This window comes from Equus przewalskii, chromosome 9 (genome assembly GCF_037783145.1).
Source record: "Equus przewalskii isolate Varuska chromosome 9, EquPr2, whole genome shotgun sequence".
NCBI classification, from domain to species: Eukaryota; Metazoa; Chordata; class Mammalia; order Perissodactyla; family Equidae; genus Equus; species Equus przewalskii.
Genome location: NC_091839.1, coordinates 25,985,282 through 26,012,347, shown reverse-complemented (window position 1 = coordinate 26,012,347; position 27,066 = coordinate 25,985,282). Strand labels below are relative to the sequence as shown.

At 42.2% G+C, this 27,066-nt stretch overlaps 2 protein-coding genes across 2 annotated transcripts; both read right to left on the bottom strand.

The window, feature by feature from the left end:
* Positions 1–857: 857 nt before the first annotated feature.
* Positions 858–9,154, bottom strand: LOC103553616 (zinc finger protein 530-like). The gene is made up of 3 exons (XM_008524237.2): positions 8,880–9,154; positions 6,086–6,212; positions 858–4,207 (listed from the first exon to the last, which is right to left on the bottom strand). The coding sequence occupies exons 1-3, from the start codon at positions 8,910–8,912 to the stop codon at positions 2,511–2,513; spliced, it is 1,857 nt and encodes a 618-aa protein (XP_008522459.2). The 5' UTR covers positions 8,913–9,154; the 3' UTR covers positions 858–2,510.
* Positions 9,155–20,991: 11,837 nt separating this feature from the next.
* On the bottom strand, positions 20,992–24,817 carry LOC103553623 (zinc finger and SCAN domain-containing protein 4). The gene is given in 5 exon segments (XM_070632441.1): positions 20,992–21,027; positions 22,620–23,278; positions 23,281–23,387; positions 23,720–23,873; positions 24,421–24,817. Coding segments are annotated over 5 exon segments (1,353 nt in total).
* Between the last annotated feature and the right edge of the window lie 2,249 nt (positions 24,818–27,066).

Below are 27,066 nucleotides of genomic sequence, written 5' to 3'. Positions count from 1 at the left end.
CATTTTACTGTTTTGTTACTATCTACATTCTTGAGATTGTTTGCGGCTACTGGATCAGTATGGTGGAAATAGAGTACCACTGGCAATTTCTTCCAATTCTATGTTCAGTGATATTATGTTGGCAGTTTCAAATTGGCCATGGGAGGAGTATTTACACCAGGGAAATTGGCAAACACTACGAACTAGGCCTTGATTTATTGGATTGTTGAATATAATATACTGAACGTCTACACTTAGAAAAGTGATGGACAGTATGTTGATAATGCTGATGAAACTTAAGTGTTTGGTATTGGTGGCCATCACATTGTGCATACTACAAAAAAAAAAAAGAAAAAAATTAAAGAAAAAATGACAATATACTCTTCCAGTATTCAAAAACAATTATTCCATACAGCAAAGTTGTTGCTCACATCACTGAAGAATGAATTTCCAACATGTGTTTGTTGTCTCACTGTCTTATTTGTTACTAAAAGGCACATAGCCAAAATTCATAAAATAGAAAATAGACCAAAGATAAGCAAAGGCATTTTACTAAAGAAGGTATGCTGGTAAAAACACACAAAATAATGATCAACATCCTTAGGGAAAGAAATTCTTAGGGAAATGCAATTAAAAGCAGTGTGACATCACTATACACTTATTTTAAAAGAGCAAAATTAAAAAGTGACCATACCAGGTATTGGCAGGGTGTGATGGAATTGGAACGCTCAAACATTGCCAGTAAGAATGCAAAAAAACACAATCATCATAGATTACAAAGTTAAATATTCAGTGATACCATGATTCAGGCATTTCACTCTGAGTCAAGAATACAAGAAAATGAAACATGTACACATATAAAAAAGAGTAAACAAATGTTCATATCAGCTTTTATTAACAATAGCTAAAAACTGGAAATAATCCAAGTACCCATAAACAAGTGAATGGATAAACACGGTCAATTATACATGAGAGAGAAAGCTACTTGGAAACAAGAATGAAATGTGCATATAAACACCATTAATGAATCTCAGAGTAATTATGCAGCATCAATGAAACAAGAAAACTAAACACCTAAGGCTAAATAATAAAATTCCAGAAAATGCAATCTATTATAAAGAATGTAAATCAATGGTTGCCTGGAGACAGGGAGAGCAGGGAGAATAAAAAAGGCCACGAGGAAAATATGCAGGTGACAGATATGTTATCACAATGATGATGATTTCATGAGTTTATATACATGTCAAAATTTATCAAAGTGTATGCTTTAAATATGTACAATTTATTCTGTGTCTCTTATACCTTAATACAGCTTTAAAAATTGGTTCATAATAAAAATCTAAATCTCCCACTCTTCAGAAAGTTGGGTTTGGCTACTCTATTGACTCTACTATCTCACTCCTGATTCCTTGAGGAACAGCCTTTCCTCAGCGGCAGGAAATACTGGCAAACAATGAAGGCCATTTCCACTTGAGTCAAGAGGATCCCTGGACTATGGGATCTCCCTTCTCCCCATCCTCCTTTTGTTGCCTGTGTAACAATAGCCTTGAGGTGAACAGCTCAGAGAGGCTACAGGAATCCACAAAACTATTAGATTATTTTCTCTGCCAGTGACTTCAGATACACAAGATAAACACATCCAGAGGTTCTGAGATTTCTGTACACACTCAACCCATGGTCACTGTCACTAGAACAATTGTGGACCCATCTTTAGAAGAGGCACATTCCATGTAGTTTGCTGCAGTCTCCTCCACTCTCTAGTAATCCAGTGCTTCTGTACCAATTAGTCTCCCCTGCCCCTGTAGTCTTACAACTAGTAGCTTTCTGAATTCTAGATATGAGGGCATATGGCTCCTTTGTAGGACCTGGGGATAAGATTCTCCTCAGCAGGTTTGGGCTTTAAGTGATTTCCCCTGTGGGCAACAAAAAATTCATGATGTCTCCAGAAGCACTGGAGGTGTCACAACTACCCCTTCCTCAGGCTGAGCTCTTAACCCACAAACTTTAGCGTCTGTGAAAAAGCTAGTCCTTCTCTGAAAGTCACCAGCAGAACTCAGATAGCATTATCTGAGCCAACACTGGGTCAGGTCTATGCCCTATCTTGTCAGAGAGAATGGAATAAAGACCCCATAAGAGCTCAGGATACTCACGATTTCCTCTAACAAAACGGGAGATCTCAGAGGTCAGCTTCACTGAGAATACTAAGGTGGTTACTAATGCACACTGCATGGACGTGCCAGGTGATAGAAGTGAAACACCTTCTGCCAAAGGTGAAACTGGCAATGACATAAGTCTGACAAGAACCCCAGGCAGGTTACACATGCTTCCCATGTAACTAAAACTTACATGGAATCTCCAGTTTGTGGATATCTGGCTATGAAATTCATTTCAGGCAGATGGCTCCTCAGAGCCTTTCCTAAAACAGTTGTTCCCAGGAAAGAGCACATTCTCACCATATCTAAAGTCTTTTGCCAGTGTGAACTCTTAGGTGTTGATTGAGGTCAGATTTGCAGCTAAAAGATTTCCCACATCTACCGCACATGAGCTCTCCTATGTCGAAGGAGGCCAGATCTCTGGCTGAAGGATTTCCCACATTCACTGCACTCATGAGGCCTTGCTCCACTATGAACTGTTCGGTGTTGAATAAGCTGGGCTTTGCGGCTAAAGGATTTCCAACATTCACTGCAATCATAAGGCCTCTCTCCAGTGTGAATTCTTTGGTGTTGAATGAGGACAGATTTCTGACTAAAGGATTTCCCACACTGACTACACTCATAAGGCCTTTCTCCACTGTGAATTCTTTGGTGTTGAATGAGGACAAATTTCACACTAAAAGACTTCCCACATTCAATGCACTCATAAGGCCTTACTCCAGTGTGAATTCTCTGGTGCTGAACAAGTTTGGATTTACATCCAAAAGCTTTCCCACAGTCAGTGCACTCATAAAGTCTTGCTCTAGTGTGAGCTCTCTTGTGTAGAAGGAGGCCCGAGCTTTGGCTAAAGGATTTCCCACATTCACTGCACTCATAAGGCCTTTCTCCAGTGTGAACTCTTTGGTGTTGAATGAGGACAGATTTCGCACTAAAAGATTTGCCACATTCAACGCACTCATAAGGCCCTCCTCCAGTGTGAACTCTCTGATGATCATGGAGCCTGAAGCTAAAGGTAAAAGCTTTCCCACATTCACTGCACTCATAAGGCCTTTCTCCAGTGTGAACTCTCTGATGATAACGGAGCCTGGAGCTAAAGGTAAAAGTTTTCCCACATTCACTGCACTCATAAGGCCTTTCTCCAGTGTGAACCCTTTCATGATGGACAAGAGCAGATTTTTGGCTAAAGAATTTCCCACATCCGCTGCATTCATAGGGCCTTTCTCCAGTGTGAACTCTCTGGTGTTGAATGAGGATAGATTTCTGGCTAAAGGATTTCCCACATTCATTACATTCATAGGGCCTTACTCCAGTGTGAACTCTCTGGTGTCGAATCAGGTGGGATTTATAGGTAAATGATTTTCTACATTCAGTGCACTCATAAGGTCTTTCTCCAGTGTGAACTCTCTGATGATGATGGAGGGTAGAACTAGTGGTAAAATATTTCCCACATTCACCACACGCATAAGACCTTTCTCCAGTGTGAATTTGCTGGTGCTGACCAAGTTTGTATTTGCAGTTGAAGGATTTCCCAAATTTGTTACACTCACCAAGACCTTTTCCAGTGCTGACTCTCTGGCGGAGAAGCGTGTCTGTGTTGCTGAAAACTTTCCTGCATTCAAGCCACTTGTCATGACTGTTTCCACTGTTAAAGGGTTCCCCACAACCGGGAATGGCCTGTTGCTGGAGAAGGCCTGAGGTAGCTAGGAAGTCCTTTCCACTCTCCCCATAGGTGAAGGGCTTCCCTAATACGTGGAATCTGCTGCTTGTCACAAATGAGGGCTGGTCCATGTCCATTTTGAAGATCTTCCCTCTACTATTATGCTTTTGGTACTGCTGAAGGTTTGTACTGAACCAGAAACCTCTGGATGCCCCATCCAAGTATGGTTTCTGCCCAGGATATGTTGCTTGGAGCTCAGGCAGGTGCAAAACGTCTTCCAACACTGGAATACACTTCTCACAGAGTTGAGTGTTCTGGGTTGATGGACCTGCCTTAGAAGTCCTGACCTGTGACACTCCTTCTACAGAAATTCTCTGATTAGAAACTACCTCCTCATCCTCTACTCCACACCAACAATCTGAAAGCAGAGAAATACTGATAAAGTGCATGTTAACTTAGGTGGGAGAGGAAAGTCCCATCAAAAATGTGTCTCTCACACACACACACACGATCAGCTAGCCATATGGGATATGATACTGTCTTGTGATGCTGGGCAGCAGCAGCAAGCCACAGCTCCCAGGTAGCCAGGATCACAAGGGTAAACAACCAATATACTTACAACCATTCTGTTTTTCACCTTCAATATTCAATAAATTACATAAGACATTCAACACTTTATTATAAAAATAGGCTTTGTGCTAGGTAATTTTGTCCTAATGTAGGGAATATAACTCTTATGAGCATGTTTAAGGTAGGCTAGACTAAGCCATTATGTTCAGTAGGTTAGGTGTATTAAATGCATTTTTGACATACAATATTTTCAAGTTACAATTGGTTTATCAGGACATAAACCCATCATAAGTCAAGGAAGATCTGTACATTCAAACCAAAGAATGAATCCATGGCAATGTTTTCAGGATGAGGGAACAGGCAGCCATCTGAAGAAAGGACAGGCTGCTTTGTAGTACTGAGCCTCTAAAGAACACAGAATGGGGGAGACCTTATGGGACAAAGACCTTATGGCACAAGTATGGGGTGCCACCCAGGGAGAGGAGGCAGGATCACTGACTCACTCCTCTCCCAACAGCCTTCAGCAAGACCTCATCATGGGGACACATTCATGCAGTGTAGAAAGATATCTGGGTTTAGGCCCAGGGAAATACAATTGGAACTATTGAAGTTCAACAACTATTTAAAGATATGTGCACACCTCACAGCACATTATGTGTGGGTTACTGTAGAAGAACTGTGCCATACAGTGGAGAGAACAAATGATGCATGGAAGTCAGAATGTGGGGACAGTAGGGACTGGAGTCACAGATGAAATAAATCAAAAAAGTGTCAAGTATGCAGAAGAAAGTTTAGAAAGTATTTGTATCCAGTGGCATTTATACTACAACACTGGTGGACACAGGGTAGGTTCCTGGTATGATCTCAACACAGCCCTGATGCCACATCCTCTGAGTTGCTTCTCAGCAGGGCAAGGCTTCCTCTGAGTCCATCTTGCCATGTCCACTCTGTGAAACAATCAGGGCTCTCCATGCACCCACAGCTGCATAACTACATGGGATGTGAATGAAGCGAGTCTTTAGGGAAAGACAGGACAAGTGAGCAGCCAGCAGTGACCCAGAGCAACTCAGGAAAAAACAGACCACAGGAAAGGACAGAATCGTATAATAAAATCTCGAAGGAGGGTCTTTCAAGAAAACCCTATAGACCACACAAGTAGTGACCACAATAATGCCTGCAATTCCTGATACAGACAATCACAAGGAAATCTTGAGGGTTCTCATCACAAGAAAAAAAAATCAACTCTACGATGATGAATGTCAACTGGACTTATAGTTCTGAGCATTTTGCAACACATACACATACTAAATCATTATACTGTACGCCTAAAACTAATGTTATATATGACAATTGTATCTCAATTTAAAAAAAAAGAAAGTGAAAGGTATTAGAACCTGGCCCACGAGGTGCCGCAGATCTGGACAGTCATCTAGCCATGGAAAGGGCGAGAAAGGTGAGATTGATTAGGCTGACTCAAGACTCCTGACTCCCAGACCCATCCCTGCACACCTTGAGGTAGCAAGTGTTAGGACTGCACTGTGCATAGTGCATTGCTTGGGGGAGTGCACACAGCTTAGTCCTGGCACCCACAGTACACATGCCAAGAAAGTGGGGAAACTAAAACTAGTAGGGCCCACGGCCTGGCTGTGGAAAGGACAGAGCTGCCTCCAGAACAGGGCGAAAGACAGACTAACTAAGGACACCAAGAGGAATATGAAGGCCTTACCGAAGGATGTTGTAAGTACAAAGTTCTCCAGCATCACATCGTGGTACAAGATCCTCTGTGCCTCATCAAGGAGCCCCCACTCCTCCTGGGAGAAGTAAATGGCCACATCTTCGAAGGTCACACAGCCCTGCCATGATGGAGACCATTCATTCCATGAATTGCTTCTCTCCTAGAAGTTCATCCACCCAATCATCCCCTGCTCACCCTCCTCCCCAATTCTTCATCTCAGAGAAGATAACCAGGCCCAGCTGCCGCTGATGCACACTCTCTCCTCCTGGTCCCTTTAATCTGTGTCCACCCACAGCAACAACAGGCAGGTGGGCAGAGAGACACCACCTAAGCTCTGTGCCTGGCATGCAGGGAAGCACTCCCTCTTGTCAGGCAATTCTCCTAGGATCCCCTGGACCATGCCTTACAGACACAACCAAGGCTATGGGTTTGCATTTCACCCTTATGTATCAATGCTGGGTCCTTGAATCATCAGTTCACACTCCCTCTACAGGTGGACATCATTCTTTCTACTACGTCTCACTCTCACAATCACTTTTCCCCTGTCCTGCACTATAGGCATCTCCTTGTCCTTCCTACATGTTATTCAACACATGGCATATAGAGAGTGCTTGGCAAATTCAAGCAGGAGGCAGTATCACCCCCGACCTCCAACCGTCCCCACTGCCATCAGCAGCTCAGAATCCTGTTCTAAAAGTCTCCCCTTATAAAATAAGTAAGTCATGGGGAAGTAATATACAGCATAGCAAATACAGCAACGATATTGTAACATAATGCTGTATGGTGACAGATGGTAACCAGATTTAGTGTGATGATCATTTTGTAACGTATAAAAATATCAAGTCATTATGTTGTACACCAGAAACAAAAACAATATTATATATCAATTATACCTCAATAAATATGTATATACTAAACGTGCCCTGCAGTGTTACAGACTGAATGTATGCTTCCTCCCAAAATTCATATACTGAAGCCCTAATCCCCAATGTGATAATATTTGGAGGTAATATTGGAGGCATCATGTTTAGATTAGGTCATGAGAGCGGGACGCTTTTAAGAGGAAGACAGAGAATTCTCTTGCTCTCTATACTTGCTTGCACCAAGGAAAAGCTATGTGAGGATACAGGGAGAAGGCAGCCATCTACAAGACAAGAATAAAGCTCCTCACTAGGAATAGAATCTGCCAGCACTTCAATTTTAGACTTCCCAGCTGCCAGAACTGTGAGAAATGTAGGTATTTTGTTTTAGCTGCCCAAGCAAAAACACACAGCTCCACCCTGGTCCATATACTATGCACCACCTTTTGAAAATGTCTCCATCCTGAAGACCTCCCCACAGTCCCAGACCTGTGCGTCCAGCAGCCCACTTAATACCTCTACCCATGCGTTCTCTGAAGTATCTCATACACTTAAGGTGGCCAAAACAAAACTCTTCATACCCTGAATGAAAATTAATCCTACTACTGACTTCGACACCTCAGCTGATGAAACTTTCTTGCCTCCAGCTGCTAAAACCAAACACCTTGCAGTCATTCCTGACTTCTACCTTTTTCTCTCTCACCTTCAAAAACAGAAAATCAGAGCAGACCTACCGAAAAACACTGATCCAGAATCCAACCGTTTCTACCACCTCCATGGCCAACACGCTGGTCCGCGTCATTGACACTCACCTGGACTACTGTAGTTGCTTCTCCCTGGTCCTCCCACCACTTTCCTCACACCCCCAGTCTGTTCTCCGTGCCGCAGTCACAGGGAGCCTGAGGAGAGCTGGGTCAGATCACCTCCCTCCTCTGCTCAAAACCTCTCATCGTTCCCATCCTCCAGAAGAGACACCCAACTTCTCAGGGAGCCATTCCAGGCTTCACTCCTGACCCCTTGCTCTCTGTCCCCAGGGAAAAGAAAGAAGACTTCCGGTTCTCTTAAACCAGTTCAGCCTCACCTCCAAGAGTCTGCACAGACTGGCACCTACACCTGGGGCAACCTTCCTCCACACCTCATTCCATCGGTTGCCAGCAATAGTAGCCACTCCATATAACCCGACGCCTGCTCTGAGGACCCTGGGCTTAGGATTTGTCCAGGCTCCCCAGGATCAAGACCTCCACCCAGGACACCACAATCCCAGAGATCATCAGTAGGATCAGCATCAGTGAGGTTCTGCAACACCCTCCACTCACTCCCTCTGTAGGGTCCAGAAGTGCTTCTGTACTTGTGACAGGCTGGGTGAAGAAGTGCTGAGAGGCAGGTGACCATGGCAGGGTTCCACGGGCTCCCGGCTGCCCAGTCACCTTGCCCGGCTCTGGAGCCAGGACACCTGGGATGACGGCATTCTCTCTGCGTCTCAGGCCTCAGTGCTGACTCTCATCAGCTGTGAGACTCTGGACGAGGACTAAATCCCCCTGTGCCTCGCACGCTCAGTCCCTGTCCAGTCTGTGCTCCGAGCAGCTTCTGGAACACGCCTAAGAGCCTAGCTCAGGCGAAGCCTTTCCAGTCCACCACTCTCCACGGCTCCCAGCCTCCTGAGAACGGCAGCCTGCTACTCCAACAGCGACTTCGCCTCACAGTCAGAGCAAAGGTCTTCCCTCCTGAACACACACGACAGACCCCGGGTCCCCTCGGACCGCGACCCTCGCCCGCAGCCCGGCCCCCGCCCGCAGCCACAGGCCCCACGAGCGCCTCCCCGGCCCGGTCCCGGGGCCTGGGCTGCAGGCCCGGGAGCAGCGCCCGCCCGAGGGCTGGAGCTCGGGCTGCGCTGCGGGCGGGGCGGGCCGGAGCCGAGCGCTCACCTGAGCCGGCTCCCTCCGTGCGGCCGCCGCCATCGGCCTCGGAGGCGGAGCGGGGTCGGGAGCGGCGGGAGAGGAAGCGCCGGCCGCGGCGCTCCCTGGCGCGGGGCCCCGGGCGGCGTCGCCGAGGCTCAGAACCGCCCTTGGGCCACGGGGACGGGGGCTCCTCTCGGCGCCTCCTCGGTCCCGGAACCTCAGCCCGACCCGGTGCTCCAGACGCTGAGGTAAATACGAGAGAGCAGCCAAAATGACCGCCACGGGGAGGATGCCAGAAGTCCCGCCCCGACTCGATGCGCACGCACGGAAATACCCCTCTCCTGAGCTTTCATTGGTTCAGACGCCAACGGCGACTGGCGCTTAGTACCCTGGGTAATGTAGTTCTCACATCTTCAAAAGCCCAAGGACTGTGTGCTCGCCACTGGGGTGTCCAGGGGCAATGGCACCAGGAGAGATTCTGGGAAGTGGTGTCTCCAGCCTCCTAAGGCGAGAGAAGACCTTTGCTCTTTGTTTAAGAGGCTGTATGCAGATTCCTGGGGAGTGTTGTCGGCAACTGATCACCTAAGTGTTTACGGATATTATTTCAGACTCCTTGAAGCCTAGCATGCTCCCAGAGTCTAAAAGTGTTGTCTCAGGTGCTCCCAATGAGTACAAATCCAAAGGGATGTATCATTCCATAGAGTCCTTCAGACACACAATGTGTCTACTCTTAGCTGGAACCTGGTGAGTATTATCTTCTTTTCCTTCAAGTGCCTGTTGCCTGAGACGTTAGAGTCAGCTTGATGAGTTTCAGGATGTTGAGTCAGGAACAAGAGAAAAAGCCTCCACAGAGGGACGGGACAGAGAAGATAGAAAAGGGATGTTAGAGTGCTCTGAAGCGGGAGGACAAAGCTGGAACTCTGTTTCTGGTTCCCACCGAAAATGTCTTTCCTGCCTGTAGAGTCAATGATTGTGTCCAACTTCTTGAGGAACAGTGGTGTATCTATATATTTCTTACTCAATAGCCTTAGATACCTTCAATTCCTTTTAGGAACGTGACAAGTATTTGAGAAGAACCGCTTACCAAATGCCATTTCTGAGGGCCATTGGTAAGTTCTTTTCAGTTTGAGCTCCACTTTTTCATCTGAGCTCCAGATCTAATTGGCCTTTTAGTTGTGGGCTCAGTGGGTCAAGTTGGAGTGCAGACGGTTCTATCCAGAACCTGAAGTCCCTAGCCCACACATTGGAATCCCTTCCCCAGTTCCAATCTGCTGTCTGCATTTACTGGGGTTTCCTGGTTTAGTCCTTTCCCCGGTTCTAGTCTGTAGTCTCCATTTCTTAGAGCTAGCTGGTTTAGGTTGTGCAGTGAATTGCTGGTGGTACCAGCCGCAGTTTGACTGGGTTCAGCTTAAACACCAGACTGGATCTGGGGTTGGACTGGGTCCAATTTAGTTGGCAGTATTGTCTAATCCTCAGGCCTTGGTTTTGTCCCTGGATTCCATGTGGGAAACAGCTGATGGCAGCTGCAGTTCTCCATTTGTTTGGAATCAATCTGCTATCCCCACTCTTTGAGGTGTGCTGGTTCAATCCTATCCCCAGTCCCTAGTTTGTTGGGTACTGCTAGTGTCCATGGTTCCATTTCCCTGATTACTCTTGGTTTCTCTTAATGTACACATGAGGTAAAGGCTATTCCTAAAAGAAAATCTCAGAAGCCTCATAACTTAGGTATTGATGTGGCTTCGAAGAAACCCAAACGTCTACCTAAAAGAAATGGGATCTTTTATTTCCAGAGAGTTGAGCACACCACCTTCCAGCACATTGGCTTATTTTATATTTAATGACCATAGTCCTGGAATTTGCAGATACTTAACAAGATGGCAACATTTTACTAAAAACAACCTAGAATTATAATGGCAATTATGGGGAATGTTCCAATTAGGTGAAATTACTCATTTAAGAAATGCATCCGCGGGGCCGGCCCCTTGGCCGAGGGGTTAAGTTCTCGCGCTCTGCTTTGGCAGCCCAGGGTTTCACCAGTTTGAATCCTGGGCGCGGACATGGCACTGCTCATCAAGCCGTGCTGAGTGGCATCCCACATGCAACAACTAGAAGGACCCACAACTAAAAATACACAACTATGTACCGGGAGGGCCTTTGGGAGAAAAAGGAAAAATAAAATCTTTTAAAAAAACAAAAAGGAAATGCACTTGCGAGCAAGGGATCCCAAATTGGGAGAGCAAAATGAAATGCCTACTTTGTTATACAAATGCTTACAAAAGTCTTCAAGATTCCAAAATAGCTTCATTGAAAGACTATTTACAAGAGGCTAGTGAAAAATGAAAGTGACAAAAAATACCTAAAACAGACAGTGGGCTGGATGTGACAGTGGGTAGGACTCTTACAGCCCTCCTCCCACTTCCTTTTTCACCTGAGTACTCACCACTCACCAATTCTTTGTATGGGAACTTTTTAAAGCCTTCCTCTCCTAAGTTAAAATGAAACTGTGTACCCAGAGAGAAAGAAACATTCCAACAATAAGTGGGTGGATGTGTCAATCCTTTTTGCCAATCCCCAGACCTCCCATATTATGTTGTAAAAGATCAGGAAGTTGGAAATAGAATTGTCCGGCACATAAAGAGAAGATAAATTTAAATAATAGTTACTCTAGGAACTAAGAGCCATTCTTTGAAATGCAAACATTAGGGAGAAGTTTCTCATCAGAAGGAAAAAAATGTGAGAGAGAGAAGTATTTGGAAATTGGGCTAATGAAAAATCTTAAGTGTCCTCTCCGCAGATATTAGTAACTATAATGTCTCCGTTTGTGTTTGTCTGTATGATTCTGTGTGTGTCTATGTAGATGTGTGATGTTTTTCTACCTTTGGGTGATATTGCCAAAATTAGTTTGTAAAAGCACTCTATTTAATTGGGTTGAAGGTCAAGTGCTTGTAAGGATTGGGCATTCTAAATTTCTCAGGAATATAAAAATTAACCCAAATGTTCTTTCAAGTTAACGTGGCCTAAAATAATCTTTAGTAAATAAAAGCTAGTTTAAGTTCATTGGTTTAATTAAAAGAGACATGTCTTTACAGCTATCATCATTAAACATAAGACTTTTATTTTACTTAGGCTTACAAATTTGTCAGCAAGAAAAATAACTCGATACGATGAAATTTTCATAAGTAGTCTAAACATAATTGTTAAGAGTGAGTAAATTAAATAAATGTAAGTAGAATAAAAGATTTTTAGGTGAACTTTTCAAATATGTTTCCCAAATCTCTTTGTCAACTTGAAACTTTTTAGAGTTTTGCTAAGTTAAATCAAATGATAGAAATGTATTGAATATATCAGTCATTCCCTAATGAGATCAAATATTGAATATTAATTACTGAATATATGTTTATCTACTTTGAGCTTCCTATTGCAGAGAAACTAAAGATAAAACTGGATCTATTAGTAAGCATGTCTTGTGTCACACGAAGAAAATTTCCATGAAAGAGCACATTTCTAGAAATTATAAAAAATATTTACAGACATGAGCCACATTACAACGTTTTGGTCAACAACGGATCACATATATGACAGTGGTTCCATAAGATGAGTACCATATAGCCCAGGTGTAAGGTAGGCTATCCCATCTAGGTTTGTGTGAGTACGTTCTATGACATTTGCACAGTGAAAAAAAATGCCTAATGGCGCATTTCTCAGAACATATCCCTCTCAAGAGATGCAGATCTGTATATGTCTGCCAATCCACAGAATGCTAATGAAAAAAATAGTTCATAATTGCTTACTTCTTAGTTTACACTAGAAATCAAAGGTTTCTAAGGGTTAAAAATCCTAATGTATGGAATTAGAACTACTGGAAATAGTAAGGGAAAGGAATTTTATGTACAGTCAGGGCTGGCTAAGTTTGGAATAAACTTAATCAAATAAATGAATTTTAATACCAGAAGTAAGTTGATACAAAAGTAAAATTTGGCTTTCTCTCTGTTAAAAAAGAAAAAGTTTTTTTAGACTATTGGTCTGCTCCTGATAAGAGATTATGAAAGGAAAACAAAGATTTTTATGGTGTATCAAAAAAATTTTCTGTGCTGTATGAAGTCTGCCTTCTTTACGCTGTGCTTATATTAGCATATAAGTCTTCTAGAAATTATGTGAAGTTCCTAAAATCCTGATATGTCCTGGTATAATGTTATCAGTGATAATTCTCGTTATTATCTTAAAATGTTGTATGTCACAGAAATGACCAAATTTTTTTGTCAATTGCATTATAACAAACCATTTAAAAAATTCTTTTGTCACTTATAGTTACTCTGATGCTTTTGCCAAGATGCTTCATCTTCATAACATTCATAGAAAGGAAACGCATGAGACTGAATTGGGCCTCTGTCATCAAAATTGAGACTCACACTAAAAGGACTAAATCTGAGTATCAGGAACATACCCTACCTGACTTTCATGCAAAGGCAGCAGCAACAGAATCTAAAAGATTGCGGCACATATGCGTGAAGCCCATTCTGCTTCTGCAAAAAAAATGACCCCTCATTGCCAGACATTTGCCATCCTGATGTCCTTGTAGCATGGCAACACTCCGCTGCTGAATCAGAAAAATTAAGATAGGTAGACAATGGCTGTAAAATAAACAAACAAACAGTGCTATAGGAAACCCAAGACAGCTGCTTAGTTTTTCCTTGTTCCCTAGAAAACTGTATGTTTTAAGTTTTGCATTCCTTCACCCACCATAGTGCATTTAAGGTGACTCAAATTATGAATCAATGCCGGAGTCCTGCTCCAGCTGAGTCCAGGTTCCTGAGGGAGGGACGGAGTCGGCGCAGTGAAGGAAGAGACGTGAGACTTGAGTCGGTGTAATCAAGTCTCTCTTTACTGTTCACAAGTGTCGTTTTTATATTTTTCAGGATTAGTACAGAAATAGCTCTACAAATATTCTCAGAGAGATAAGGAGATACAAAGCGAGCACAAGAATATTTATTAGCATTCCATTCTATAGAGCATAAGGTTAATGATCGTCTTCTCCACAATTGACTATTATTTATTGTCTCTAAGCTAAAAGAGGTAGGTACCTTGACATCTGTTGTAATTCATGGTAAAGTTAAATCAAAGAGAGAAGGTCCAGACCTCCGGACAGGACAGCATTCCGTCTCTTCACATCCTGGGGGAGCTACTCCTGCCTCCACCAACAAATTATGAATCAACATTGGTGGCGAGACTTCTACAAAATTGCAAAAGCAGTCTACTAGCAATGTCTGATATGCCAGGTTCATAGTCCTGGAAAAACTATTCTTGTTCCCAGAGACCTGAGACCCACCTTCTGGACCCTTTGAACACATGCAACTACACTTCATTCAACTGCCACTTAGCATGGGTTATGAATATGTTCTTGTTATTATATGCATGTTTTCTGGATGGGTCAAAGCCTTCCCCTTTCTCAAGGCTGATGCCCTCAAGGTGGCAAAAATACTATTAGAAAATGTGTCTCCCACTTGGGGTATACCTTCCACAACCTCCGGTGATAGAGGCACCCACTTCACTGGGCATATTATATGAACCTTAACAAAAAACCTTGCAAACTTCTTGGAATTATCAGGTACTGTTAACTAACCCTTGTGCCACCGAACTCCAGGGAGTGGACTCTTGGATTCATTTGTTCACCTAAAGAAGGCAACAACCCCAACTGGACCTGCACACTGTCCAGTGAGCTGAAATTGAAGATTTCCGGGAATTGAAGCGATGGCATCTGAAGGAGACAGCTCTCCTGAGATGACTGGGCCAGGCCTGTACACCCTTTTCTCACTGTTGCTTCTTCATTTTCTCCCTCTCTTTCTTGGAAGGACAATGCCTTTGCTTGCCTTTCCCAATCTATTGCAAATGGGGGAAACCTCTCTGATTGTTGGATTTGTCATCAGAATCCTCAATTTGTCCAAGACAGCAATGACCCCTTAGTTCACCCTATAAGTAACTTCACTAGAATTCTATATCCCACCGCATGGCTAAATTGTTCTGCAATTCCCTTTTATAAAGTTAGAATACTAAACGCATGTAACCTCATTCCTTGCTTCAATTTAGCCCTAGGATGGGAAAATGAGATCTCTCAACTGCATGCGAGACACTGCAGGGCAGCCAATATAAATTGGGCCATTTGTAAGCTTGCTGACATACCCATATATTTAGGTTGTCTTTCAATATGTAATAATACATTATCTGAGTCTTGGTCAAATGCTCCGAACACCTCTATACCAATGAACGGGTCCCTGGATGTTGTCACAATGCAGGAACCTTATGCACACCTTCTGGCTACATCTTTATATGTGGAAGTTTTGGTAATGGCCTTTATGCCTGGGCAACTAATTGCCTTGACAGCTGGAGAATAAAAGGACAATGTGGACTTGCTGTATTCACTGTTCTATTCTCTCCCTATAATAAAACAGAAGCCTCCCATTGGTTTGTCCCATTAAATCTCTATAACCACCTGCTCTGCCACATGCCAGCTGGGTAGGCAGTGCAGGATAGGTTGCTGAGAGACTAAAGAAGAGATCTGGAGACAGTGAATGAGACATATTGGTTTATTGGGGGTTACTTACAGGGAAGGTCCAGTGGCGGCCAGCTGGATGGAAGCATACACCACTACTGCCCCTTGAGAGAAGCTTGTTTAAGTAGGCAGAGGAACAAAGGCTGCATGCTTGCCAAGAGGGACTATCGCTGTATGACCTGTATTCCAAGAAGGCCCCCCGCCACCAGAGGGCCTCCCTGTTCCCTCAGACTGCAAGCGTCTCTGTGGATTTAACCAAAAAAGAGGAATTATTTCCAATGAAATTATTTCCAACGACTTCCATAAAGTCAATATGACTACATTCTATATTAGTAAATAAGAGAAAATAATGAATATAAAACATTTCAACAATAATATTTTGAGTAAAATAATGGATATTTAAAGTTTGAAACTATCTGTAGTTTCTAAAAACTTCTTAAAAGAAATGGCATGTGGGCAGATTTGCAAAAAGGAAAAAGCAAGAACTTCACGGGCTCTTGTTTCCTAGTTCTGACCAAGGTTTTCCTGTGTTACCACGTCATCCAATCCAGATTGCTATCCCCTTTTTTTAAATTAAAAAAATTTCAATTAAAATACACTGTGGGGAGTGATATCAGCATAATGGTGGACTAGTGAGCTCCAAGCCCTATTTCCCTTGCCAGAGATTTTTAAAAACCCCAGTCAACTGAGAATTCTATACCTGGGAAATTGTTCTTTAAAAAATGAGGAAGAAATAAAGACATTACTAGATAAACAAAAGCTGAGGGGATTCATGACCACTAGACAGGTAGGGATTCTCATCTGTTTTGTACCACCCTATATAGCCCCAGAATTTAACTCATCCTGGCAGTTGATGGTCACTCATTACATATATGTCAGGTTGAAATCAATATTTCAGGTGGAGAGGGTGGGGGCTAAATGGAGGCAGCCCTGGTGCAGAGAGGAGGATTAGAGGGGACCACAGAAGAACTGAGGGAGTAGGAACTTCGAGACAGCTTCAGCCCCCAGCCAAGATGAGGACCCTCTAACAACCTTCACAGTTAAACAGAAAAAGAAAGAGAAAATGACTAGTAGAACAGTAATACAAAGAAATTATAGGGCCAGCCATTGGCACAACAGTTAATTTCGCATGTGCCACTTCGGCAGCCCGGGGTTCGTGGGTTCAGATCCTGGGTGCGGACCTATGCACTGCTTATCAAGCCATGCTGTGTCAGGTGTCCCACATATAAAGTTGAGGAAGATGGGCATGGATGTTAGCTCAGGGCCAGTCTTCCTCAGCAAAAAGAGGAGGATTGGTGGCAGATGTTAGTTCAGGCTAATCTTCCTCAAAAAAATTTTAACAAAAGAAAAGAAAGAAACTATACTGATGAAGCAAAATAAAAGGAGGGTTAAAGGGAAAGAAACAGAACTGTGAAGAGAAATTGGAAATAAATTTAAGTTAAAAACAGTGATACTATCTTGTTTAGAGTGAGAATGAACAAGGTTTGTATTAGAGACAAGAGGGGCTTACAAGTCCAAAATTTGCTCTTCTTACTGAACACTGCTGGCCCTTAAGAATGGCAGTCACTCAAGATCAAATAAAGGCTCTTAACCTTCCTCTGATTAAAAAGATTCTATGAGTGCATAATTGGGATTTAATTAAGAAAACAACTCTCTAAGAAAGGGATATGAAGATGCTCAGCAGAGAGTGTTTGTGGCCTGAATATTGGTTAAACCAAACTGTTTCAGGCCTTCTAAATGGTACACTAAGAACCAACACGAATCTGAGGTCTTTATGGTGAGAGTAGTGAGATATTAAAGCAATTAAGATATTAAGTACACATACAACATGCTTCTAGATCTTGGTAACATTTATATCTGGAGATTCTTCACCTCTCTTATTATTCTTGCCATTTGAAACTTGCAAACATTCAGTCACAGTTTTCTTATGTGACTCTTTCAGTTCACTAAATGGGAAAGGCGATCATCTCTTGCACTGATCAGAGAAATTTTGGACAAATACTCTTACTTACTTACATTAGCAAACTATGCCTTGAAAAGATCCCAAAAAAGTATATGAGAACAATGACTAAAGGAAAACTCAGTAGCTGTGAGTTAAACACACTCTTCTCCTGGTCCTCACTTCACACATATGGAGGGCTTTAGAGTGGATGCTGTGAGAGTCAGTGAGTTTGGTCAGAAATGAAAGATGGATTCACACAGGCTATAGGAGAAAAGACAGAGAAGAAATGAGGAATCCCTAAAGCAAGTGGACAAGGGGGACCCACTGCATCTCTCAGAAACCAACCCCCTGCCTTTCTGTCAGCAGTTATGTCCAACCCAAGCAAGCAGAACTGATTTTCAAGACAGAATTTCTTTTTGATTTTCATAATATGTTCTTTTGTTTCCCATAGCCTGACACTTATCTGGAAATAGTAGTTACTTATCAAATTGTCATTTGCTGCCAGCATGGTGGCTGTCATGTGACATCCATGCATGTATAGAAAATGAAGATCTGAGCCCTGAGATAAAGGCTTGTGTATCCGTGATCTCCTCTCTTTCTGGGAAGTGATTACCATTTACCTCTAATCGCTGAGATCACATCTACCTGAGGAGTGGAGATGATTTCTGGGAAATACTTGTGAAAAGTACAATCCCTTGAATGCTATTAATAATGTTATCCCTAAAAAATGGCAGAAATACCAGGGAGAAAACGTATCTTTAATTACTGAGATGATTTAAATATCAATAGCAGGTGAGCAAAGGACTGTGAAGTAAGTTGTGTGAAATAAGGTAATGAAGTGAGCAGACTGCATTCTAGGCTCCTAACTATCCTGAGGGTTTGTCTTCCACATGTGAGGTTTTAAAATTCCTGTGGACAGTTAAAAATACCATATTTGAGAAAAATGTAGAGCAAGAGGAGAATTAAAACATTTCCAGGGTAGTAAAGATGAACAGGGGGTCAGTGGTGTCACATTCAGACAATGGAATGTTATTCAGTGCTAAAGTGAATTGAACTATCAAACCATGAAAAGACATGGAAGAAACTTAAATGCATGTTACTAAGTGAAAGAATCCAATCTGAAAAGACTACATCCTCTATAATTCCAATTATATGGCATTCTGAGAAAGGCAAAACTGTGGAGACAATAAAGAGATCAATGGAGGTTAGCCCAGTGGTGTGCTGGTTAAGTTTGCATGCTCTGCTTTGGTGGCCCTGGGTTCACAGGTTCAGATCCCAGGTGTGGACTTATACACTGCTCATCAAACTGTGCTGTAGCAGCATCCCACATACAAAATAGAAGAAGATTGCCACAGATGTTAGCTCAGGACCAATATTCCTCACCAAAAAAATAAATTAAAAAAATAATTACCAACATTTACAAAAAAAAAGATCAGTAGTTGCCAGGAGTAGAGAGGAGGAGGGGAAGGATGAATAGGCACAGCATAGAGGATTTTTAGGGCAGTGAAAATGCACTGGATAGTATTATAATGACGGATATATTGATACCCACAGTGATATCAGTTTCCCTACATTAAACCCAGCATATATGGGGTTAAAACCAAAGCACTCATTCCCTGCTTACTCCCTGGCTTCCTGGCTCCAGAATCCACTGTCCTCCATGGAGACAGACACAGCCAAGGACAAGCACCTGCATTCACTGTCTCCTCCAAGCAAAGAGGTACAGGCTGGTGGGAAAGCTGCTGACCAGCAAGGTCACGGGCTCCCTCCTCTCTGCAAGTGTCTCAAAGCCAAAGACAGGCTGGTGGGAAAGCTCCGACCAGCAAGGGCATATGCTCCCCCTCCCCTACCTAAAACCCCAAATAAAAACCCTTCCTTTTAGCTTTTCAGGGAGTTTGGGATTTTAGCATTAGCTGCCCTCTCTCCTTGCTCAGTGCTGTGCAAAAATAAAATTCCTACTTTCTTCCACTACCCCGGGTGTCAGAGATTGGCTTGCTGCACAACGGGTGAGTGAATTCACTTCAGGTTCCATAACAATATGTCATTATATATTTGTCCATACCCATAGAATTTACAACACTAAGAGTGAATCCCAAGGTCAGCTATGGACTTTGGGTGATTATGATGTATTAAGGTAGTTTCCTCCTTGGTGAAAACTGTGCCATTCTGGTGAGTGATGTTAATAATGGGGGAGACTATGCATGTGTGGAGGCCAGATATATAAAGGAAATCTGTGTACCTTCCTCTAAGTTTTGTTGTGAACCTAAAACTCCTCTAAAAAATAAAGTCTTAAAAAAAGAAACATGTTGGGGCTGGGCCAGTGGCATAGTGGTTAAGTTCATGTGCTCTACTTCAGCGGCCCAGGGTTTGCAGGTTCAGATCCTGGGTGTGGACCTGGCATCACTTGTCAGGCCACACTGTGGTGGCATCCCACATAAAATAGAGGAAGACTGGCACAGATGTTAGCTCAGCAACAATCTTCCTCAAACAAGAAGAGGAAGATTGGCAACAGATATTAACTTAGGACCAATCTTCCTCACCAAACAAAAAAGAAAGAAATATGTTATTGCCATCATGTCCACTAACTTCCAATGCTAAACCTAACGCATGTTTTCTCAATTTAAATAGGCATTAAGTATTCGTGCTCATGTGTGCAGAGGCTATTTATGGAAGTTCTATTTAAAAACACTTCAAATGTCTATCTACAGGAACCAGGTGACTGCATTAGGGCCCACCTGCACAATAGTTTAAAATCAAACACAAAACCAGAGAATTTGAATAAAACTAAAACCTACATTTGATAGGAACAATGCATATTAACTCACATAATATTTGACTTAAACATATATGCATTTTCTCCCTCTTTAAATTGAAAAAAATCTAGAAATTATAGACAACTCTATACCAATGCCTAATTCTAGCACCCAGTTTTTGGACTCTTAATCCATTTCCCAGTATAAGAAAGCAGAATGTCTTGGGTGGGGGGAAGCTTATTCCAGGTCTAAGGCAGGAACTTTCCAAGATAATCCTGAAACTTCTTGTTATATAATGGAATCAAGGGAACAATCAAAACACTGAGGTCACTTTAAGAGGTCACAGGATTCCGCCTGAAGAAGCCACCACTGCCCAGTTTCAGTACAAGAGTAATTCCAAAGGGTTGACTCATGTAAACCAAATGCATATAAGTGATATAAAAATAACCGTAAAAGTAAATGCTGGAAGATGTTAAGGAAATAACTCATTCAGAAATCTGATAAAGGGTAAGTATCAGCCATTTTTCCTGCAATAGTGGTACAGGCTGTATTTCACATTGAGAAATCTGTGTGTGGGCACACAAAACTGGTCTGTTTTGGATGAGATTTGTGGATGTCACTTACAACATTTCCCATCACAGGTAAAGATAAAGAGATAGAGAATAAAGTAACAAAAAATAAATTCAGTTTAGAGGAGACTTCCTCACGAGAATAATTCCTTCTTCCAGATGGCGTGATGTTTCAATACTGTATGAAGTATGAGGATATTTTCACATTTGGAAGGAACAAAACCACCAAGCTCTCCAATCCAGCACTTCATTGAGCCACCATCTTCCTGGCATGGTTATTTCAACAGGGCAGGAATAATAGCTGTGACACGTATTTCAGTTTCCATGATCAAGAACTGAAGTAGTTATACCCTCGAGAGGCACTCTAGAAACACAGGAATTGTTATTAGGATCAATAATATAATTTAGAATAGTCACAAATCAAGATAGCCAAATTTCTTCCTTTATATAGGCACCAGTCTCCTTAAATGTTCACAGTAGCATAACACCTGGAGACAGTCCAGGAAAGAAGATTGGTAAATGGTCTTCTCCACACAGTGGGGGATTATCCACAGCCCAATAGTTCTCCCTTCTGTGGATGCAGCTAGAAATTTGAGCAGATTCTGCATAGCACCCCCCAGTTTCTCAGTAGGATTGAACTCCAATTTCCTAGCGGAAGATAACTCAAAAAAGTATCTGAAATAACATGCCCAGTGCACGGGCTTCTGCCTCAGCACTCCAAAGAATCGTTTCTTACTTTCCAAACCACACTTTCAAACCTGTTCTGGAAATAAGCCCCTCTTCACCTCCTCATACCTGCCATCTTTGGAAGAAAAGAATGGAAAACATTTTACCATTCTGGTATCTCTTTGTCAATAAAATAGCATCCTGCAACTTACAGTCACCAGTTATATTCAGGTCCAATTTAGCTACTAATATTTCCAGTGAATTAAAGAAATGATTATAGTGTTTAAATATAAACATTCCCTTTAATCAGCTAAGGCCTATTTCTGGTTTCCACCTCTGCTCCCCACATTTTTAGGTGCCTGCACTAAATTTAAATTTAGGTGGCTGCACTAGAGATAAAGGGTGTGGACAGAGGATGGGGGGCAGGCAGGGAGCCTCCCTGGACCACTGTGAGCTGGGGTTTGTGTCCTGGAATTGGACATTCCTGGATTGTAAGGAATAAATGTAACGAGAACAGAGTCTTGAGTGGAAAGGAAAGGCTTTACTTTCTTTGCCAGGCAGAGGGAGCAAAGAAAGTGTTAGTGTCTCAAAAATTGCCAGCTCCCCATTAAGAAACGGATGGGGGTTTTTAGGTAGGGGAGGGGGGCCATGGCCTTCTCGGTCAGCATTTTCCAATCAGCCTTCCAAGGGGAAGAAGACAAAGGATTCCACAGATGGACGTCCTTGGTTGTTTATCTCCATGGTGGATGGTAGACTCTGGGAAGCTACAGTTTCTTGATATTCTCTAGACATTAGTGTTCCTGTAAAAGAGCTTCAAGATCTTGTGATTAGCCACAACTTTAGTAGGAGCCCAGCTTGAGGCCATCTGGGCTTTAACAATTTGTACCTTCTATTTGGTTGTAAAGTTATCAGAAAGTCAGAGGTTAAAGAAACAAACGTTTACATATGAGTGTAATTAAAGGCAGGGAACTGGGAATATATGCTTTTAGTTTTAACCCCATATGCTGGATTCACTGTAGGGGAAATTATATCAGGGCTGATATTAACTAAGAGTCAGTAACATAAACACCAATATTACACATTCATTCATTTATTCAACAGATATTTATTGGTCATTTGAAATGTGTCAGCCACTTTTCTAGGCACCTGACATATGTTAGTGAACAAAACTGAGAAATTCCCTGCCCTTCTTTAGCTTACACTTTAGTGGAGTGAGACAGTAAATGGAAAATATAATCAGGAAATTATAAAATGTATTCTAAACAGAGAAGTACTAGGAAATATACATACTTGTACAGATTCATATACATTACATTGGGGCTGTACCGAGGAAGCATCTGGTGTGGAGGGAACACTTTTGAAGGCAATTTTCTGGTGAGTCCTCAGGTGGCAGTGGTAGGTGGGTGACTGGCGGTAGCTTCTCTGGCAAAGGGAACACACATAGGGCTTCTCTCCCATGTGGATTCTCTCATGAGCCCAAAGGTTGGTTTTGTGGCTGAAGGACATTTCACACATGCTGCACTTGAAAGGTTTCTCTCCTGTGTGAATCTTCTGAGGCACACATAGTTCTGATGCCTGGAAGAAGCCTTTGTCACACTGGCCACAAATAAATGTCCCCTCATTATTGTGTCTTCTTTGATGCGCTTTTAACCAAGACAGATACCTAAAGATCCTAGGACACTTCTCACATTTGTGTGACTTGGAGGTTCTCTGGGATCTTTCTTGGTGTCCCCCACATGCTGAGTTTCCCTCAATGCTCTGGTGGGTAGGAACACACTCAGGGGTAACCTGGTTTGGCCGGGAGAGAAACCCTGGTCCCACCTCTATAAGGACATCTTGATAAGGGGGTCCTTTCAGGGACTCTTCCTGGGACCTGCAGGTGCCTAGACCTGCTCTTCTGGAGCTGAGTGGATTCTCCAAAGGAACACCTCCCTCTCCAGGCCCAGGCGGTTCTCTTCCTGGATGATGAGTAGGGAAGGTGTTTGATTGCCTTGACTAGTCATACTGTCATTTACTTGACAAGTTTTCAAAGAAATGTTGCCACCATTTTCATTCTTTCTTTCTTTCTTTTTTTTTTTTTTTTTTTTTTTGCTTTATCTCCCCAACCCCCGCCCCCTGTACACAGTTGTATATCTTAGTTGCAGGTCCTTCTAGTTGTGGGATGTGGGATGCCACCTCAACGTGGCCTGATGAGCGATGCCATGTCGTCGCCCAGGATCCGAACCCTGGGCCGCCGCAGTGGAGTGCACAAACTTAACCACTCAGCCACGGAGCCGGCCCCAAGCCACCATTTTCTTTATCTCCTACGAAAATAAAGAAGTGACTCAATGAAGTTGTACCCAAAAAAGAGTTCACGCAGAACATCCTCCTGGTGTCTGGGCTCCCCTCACTTACCTCGTCTTGTCTCCAGAGAATTATCTTCAGGGGTCCCCATGTTCTCTCCTGTTGGGATTCCTATTGACAACTGTTTTGTTAGATTAACGACAACTTCTCTTAAGGGCATATTCTCAGAAAAGATGGCTCCCTGTCCCTGCATGTAGACATCGACATGTTTTTTTTAAAAAAAGCTTGATCACTGTCATATACAGATCTGCTGCATGACAAAAGCCACTGTAGAAAACCTGCCTCAGTCAGGGTTTCCCAAGAGCTCTGTACTGTGGGCCCCCACACCTCTGTGTTCTGCTCTTACTCTGCTTGCATTAAATTTCGAGGTAATTTCTTCATTCCTAATGAAAACATATAAATACTAAGGCTTTCTGAGGGAAGAACCAGATCATGTTAAGGCCTTTCTCCTCATCCTTGAGGTTTCTGCCCAATTGGCAGTTTCACGGTGAGTCCTCCTACCACTTTACCAATGAAAATCAGTTAAATTAATTAATATGTTATTTCTTATATATCCCACTGAATGAATGCCTGTAAAACTTCTTTTATTGTTGTTTGCTTAGGATGGTAAAGATTCATCTTGGTGAGGAAGAGGGTGATCTGACTAAGAACTGGGTCTACAATTAACTCTTCTTTCTCTGCTTCCAGGCATCTCCAACTGACTCCTCCCTCCTTTCCGCCCCTCACTCCAGGAACCAGAACCCTCAACTTACTAAGCCAGGTGGCTTCATGCAGTCATCACTCAGGTCTGCCATGAATGTCTCCAGGTTACTGCCACTCGATTCCCATTTCTCTTTCAAAGTAGCCCTGTCACAGCATTGCCTATTGATCGTAAACTGTTCCAGGACCACTTGGAAAATAATTTCACTCTTTCTGTGCTTTTCTGGCTGCAGCCACAAGTGAAATGACTTATGGAGTCTTTGCAGTTCCTGTCTTGCATGTGAGTTATTGCCATTTTGAAAGAAGCTGTGCTGAGTGTTCTGGAACTCAGAGATCTCCTCTGACTTTTGGAGAGCAAGTCCTTGGCTGAGTTTAAAGTCTATTTCTGAACCAGGATCATTGTTGGATGGTTCACACAGAAATGAGGTTCTGAGGTCTGGCCCCATGGCCAAGAGGTTAGTTCACTCGCTCCGCTTTGGCGACCCAGGGTTTTACCGGTTCGGATCCTGAGCGTGGATGTGGCACTGCTCATCAGGCCATGTTGAGGCGGCGTCCCACATGCCACAACTAGAAAAACCCACAACTAAAATATGCAACTATGTACTGGGGGGATTTGGGGAGAAAAATCAGAGAAAAAAAGAAATGAGGTTCTGAGATCTAAATCCATTTTTAGCAATATTTCTCAGAGACTTAGTTTCCAAGATTCAGTTCTTGGAGCCCTGTGATTTTGGGGATCTGTTTCAAAACAAAATCAAGACATCTATAAATAATACTTGACATATTTTGTGATCTTATTTCAATAGTTAGGTAACAGTGAAATGTTGCATAGAGTTGATAGTGGTGGATGCTTAAAGACTGTAGGCTAGAAATAGAAGAGACATGTGTTTGATTACATCATTGGCATAGTTAGGAAACAAAGAAAACACAAATCTCAGGCCCAGATTACTTCATAGGTGAATTTTATGACACATTTTTAATAACTCTAATCTTAAACAAATTCTCTGAGAGCATAGAAAAAGAGGAGATACTTCTCTTTTAATTAAAGAGGTTAGTTAATTAATTAGCTTTCCTGATAACAAAACCTTACAAGTATAGTAAAAGCAACACTACTGAGCCAGCTGTTGGCCTAGTGGTTAAAGTTCACTATGCTCTGCTTCAGGTGCCTGGGTTTGGTTCCTGGCCATGGCACCATGCCACTTGTCTGTCAGGTGCCATGCTATGGTGGTGGCTTACATAGAAGAACTAGAAGTATTTACAACTAGAATATACAACTACGCACTGGGGCTTTGGAGAGGAAGAAAAAAAAAAGAGGAAGATTGGCGACAGACGTTAGCTCAGGGCAAATCTTTTCCAGCAAAAAAAGAGAAAGGAATACTACTGGCCAATGATTCTCAGTAGCATAGATGCAAAAATCCTAAACAAAATATCTGCAAATCAAACCCAGTCATATTTTAGGAAAATAATACATCATGAATAAATGGATTTCATCTTTTATATGCAATTTGGGTTAAGTTTCAAAAACTAAGATAATTTACCAAGTTAATAGAATTGAAAGAACACGCTATCATATTATTAGATACATTAAATGTGCTTAATAAAAGTCAGTACTCAGTCTTGAGAAAGACATTTAGTCAGCTAGGAATAGAAGGGAACTTCCATATGTGATGAAGTATTTACAAAATAACTATAGCAGAAATCATTCTTAAAAGTTTTGTCCTTCAGATTGAGAGATGGAGGCACACTATCAACTCTATGTGACATTACACTGGCACCTAATCAGTGACATCAGATCAGAAAAGATAGCAACTATTATGCATAGGTGGCCTGATTTTATTTGAAGGAAAATCCAAAATACTCTACAAATATTAGACTAGTTGAATTTAGCAAGGTGTCCAATACAAGGTCAATATTCCAAAATCAGTTTCTATATTAAGACAGGCAAATAAAAATAAAGTAAAAATTTTATCACTTCTATTACCAACATCAAATCCCTATGAACAAATCTAATGCAAGACAGGCAAGATATCTACGCAAGTAACTACAAAGTGTTAATAAATATGTGGAAAGAAAAACCGTGTTTAATGTATACAGAATTCGAAATATGATGTACATCCGAAAAAAATAAAAATTAAAAAAAAAGAAAAGCCATGTTTATGGATTGATTAAAAGTCTCAACGTTAAAGAACATATCGGTTTTCTCCAAGTTGATTTATATATTCAATGAAATGTCAAAGAAGATCTAGAAAATCTTTGTGTATGTGTGTGTGAACATTGCCAAATTGATTCTAAAATGATGTGGATATCAAAAGGCCAAAAAATAGACAAGATAATTTTTGAAGAATAAATTTGGAGGATTTATACAACTGGATGGTAGAATTTTATTATGAAACTATGATAATTAAGATGGTGTCATAGTAGCACAAAGATGCGGCAGAATAGTGTCCCAGTACAGAGCAACATGAGCACATTCACTTGATTTGTGAAAAATAAGACGCTGGCTCACTGTAATTAAATGAAGGCCATGATCAGCAATAAAGCATGTCCTCTCAGTTATTGTAAGAAAATCAAGTATGAGAAAAAGTAGAGAAAAGTGAAAACAGAAGAGAGAGGCTGGAATCCATATGAATGACCCCTGAGCTGACAACTCCTACATCAGGCTCAGACGTCTGTCTGGCCACTCCAGCTATAGCACCAT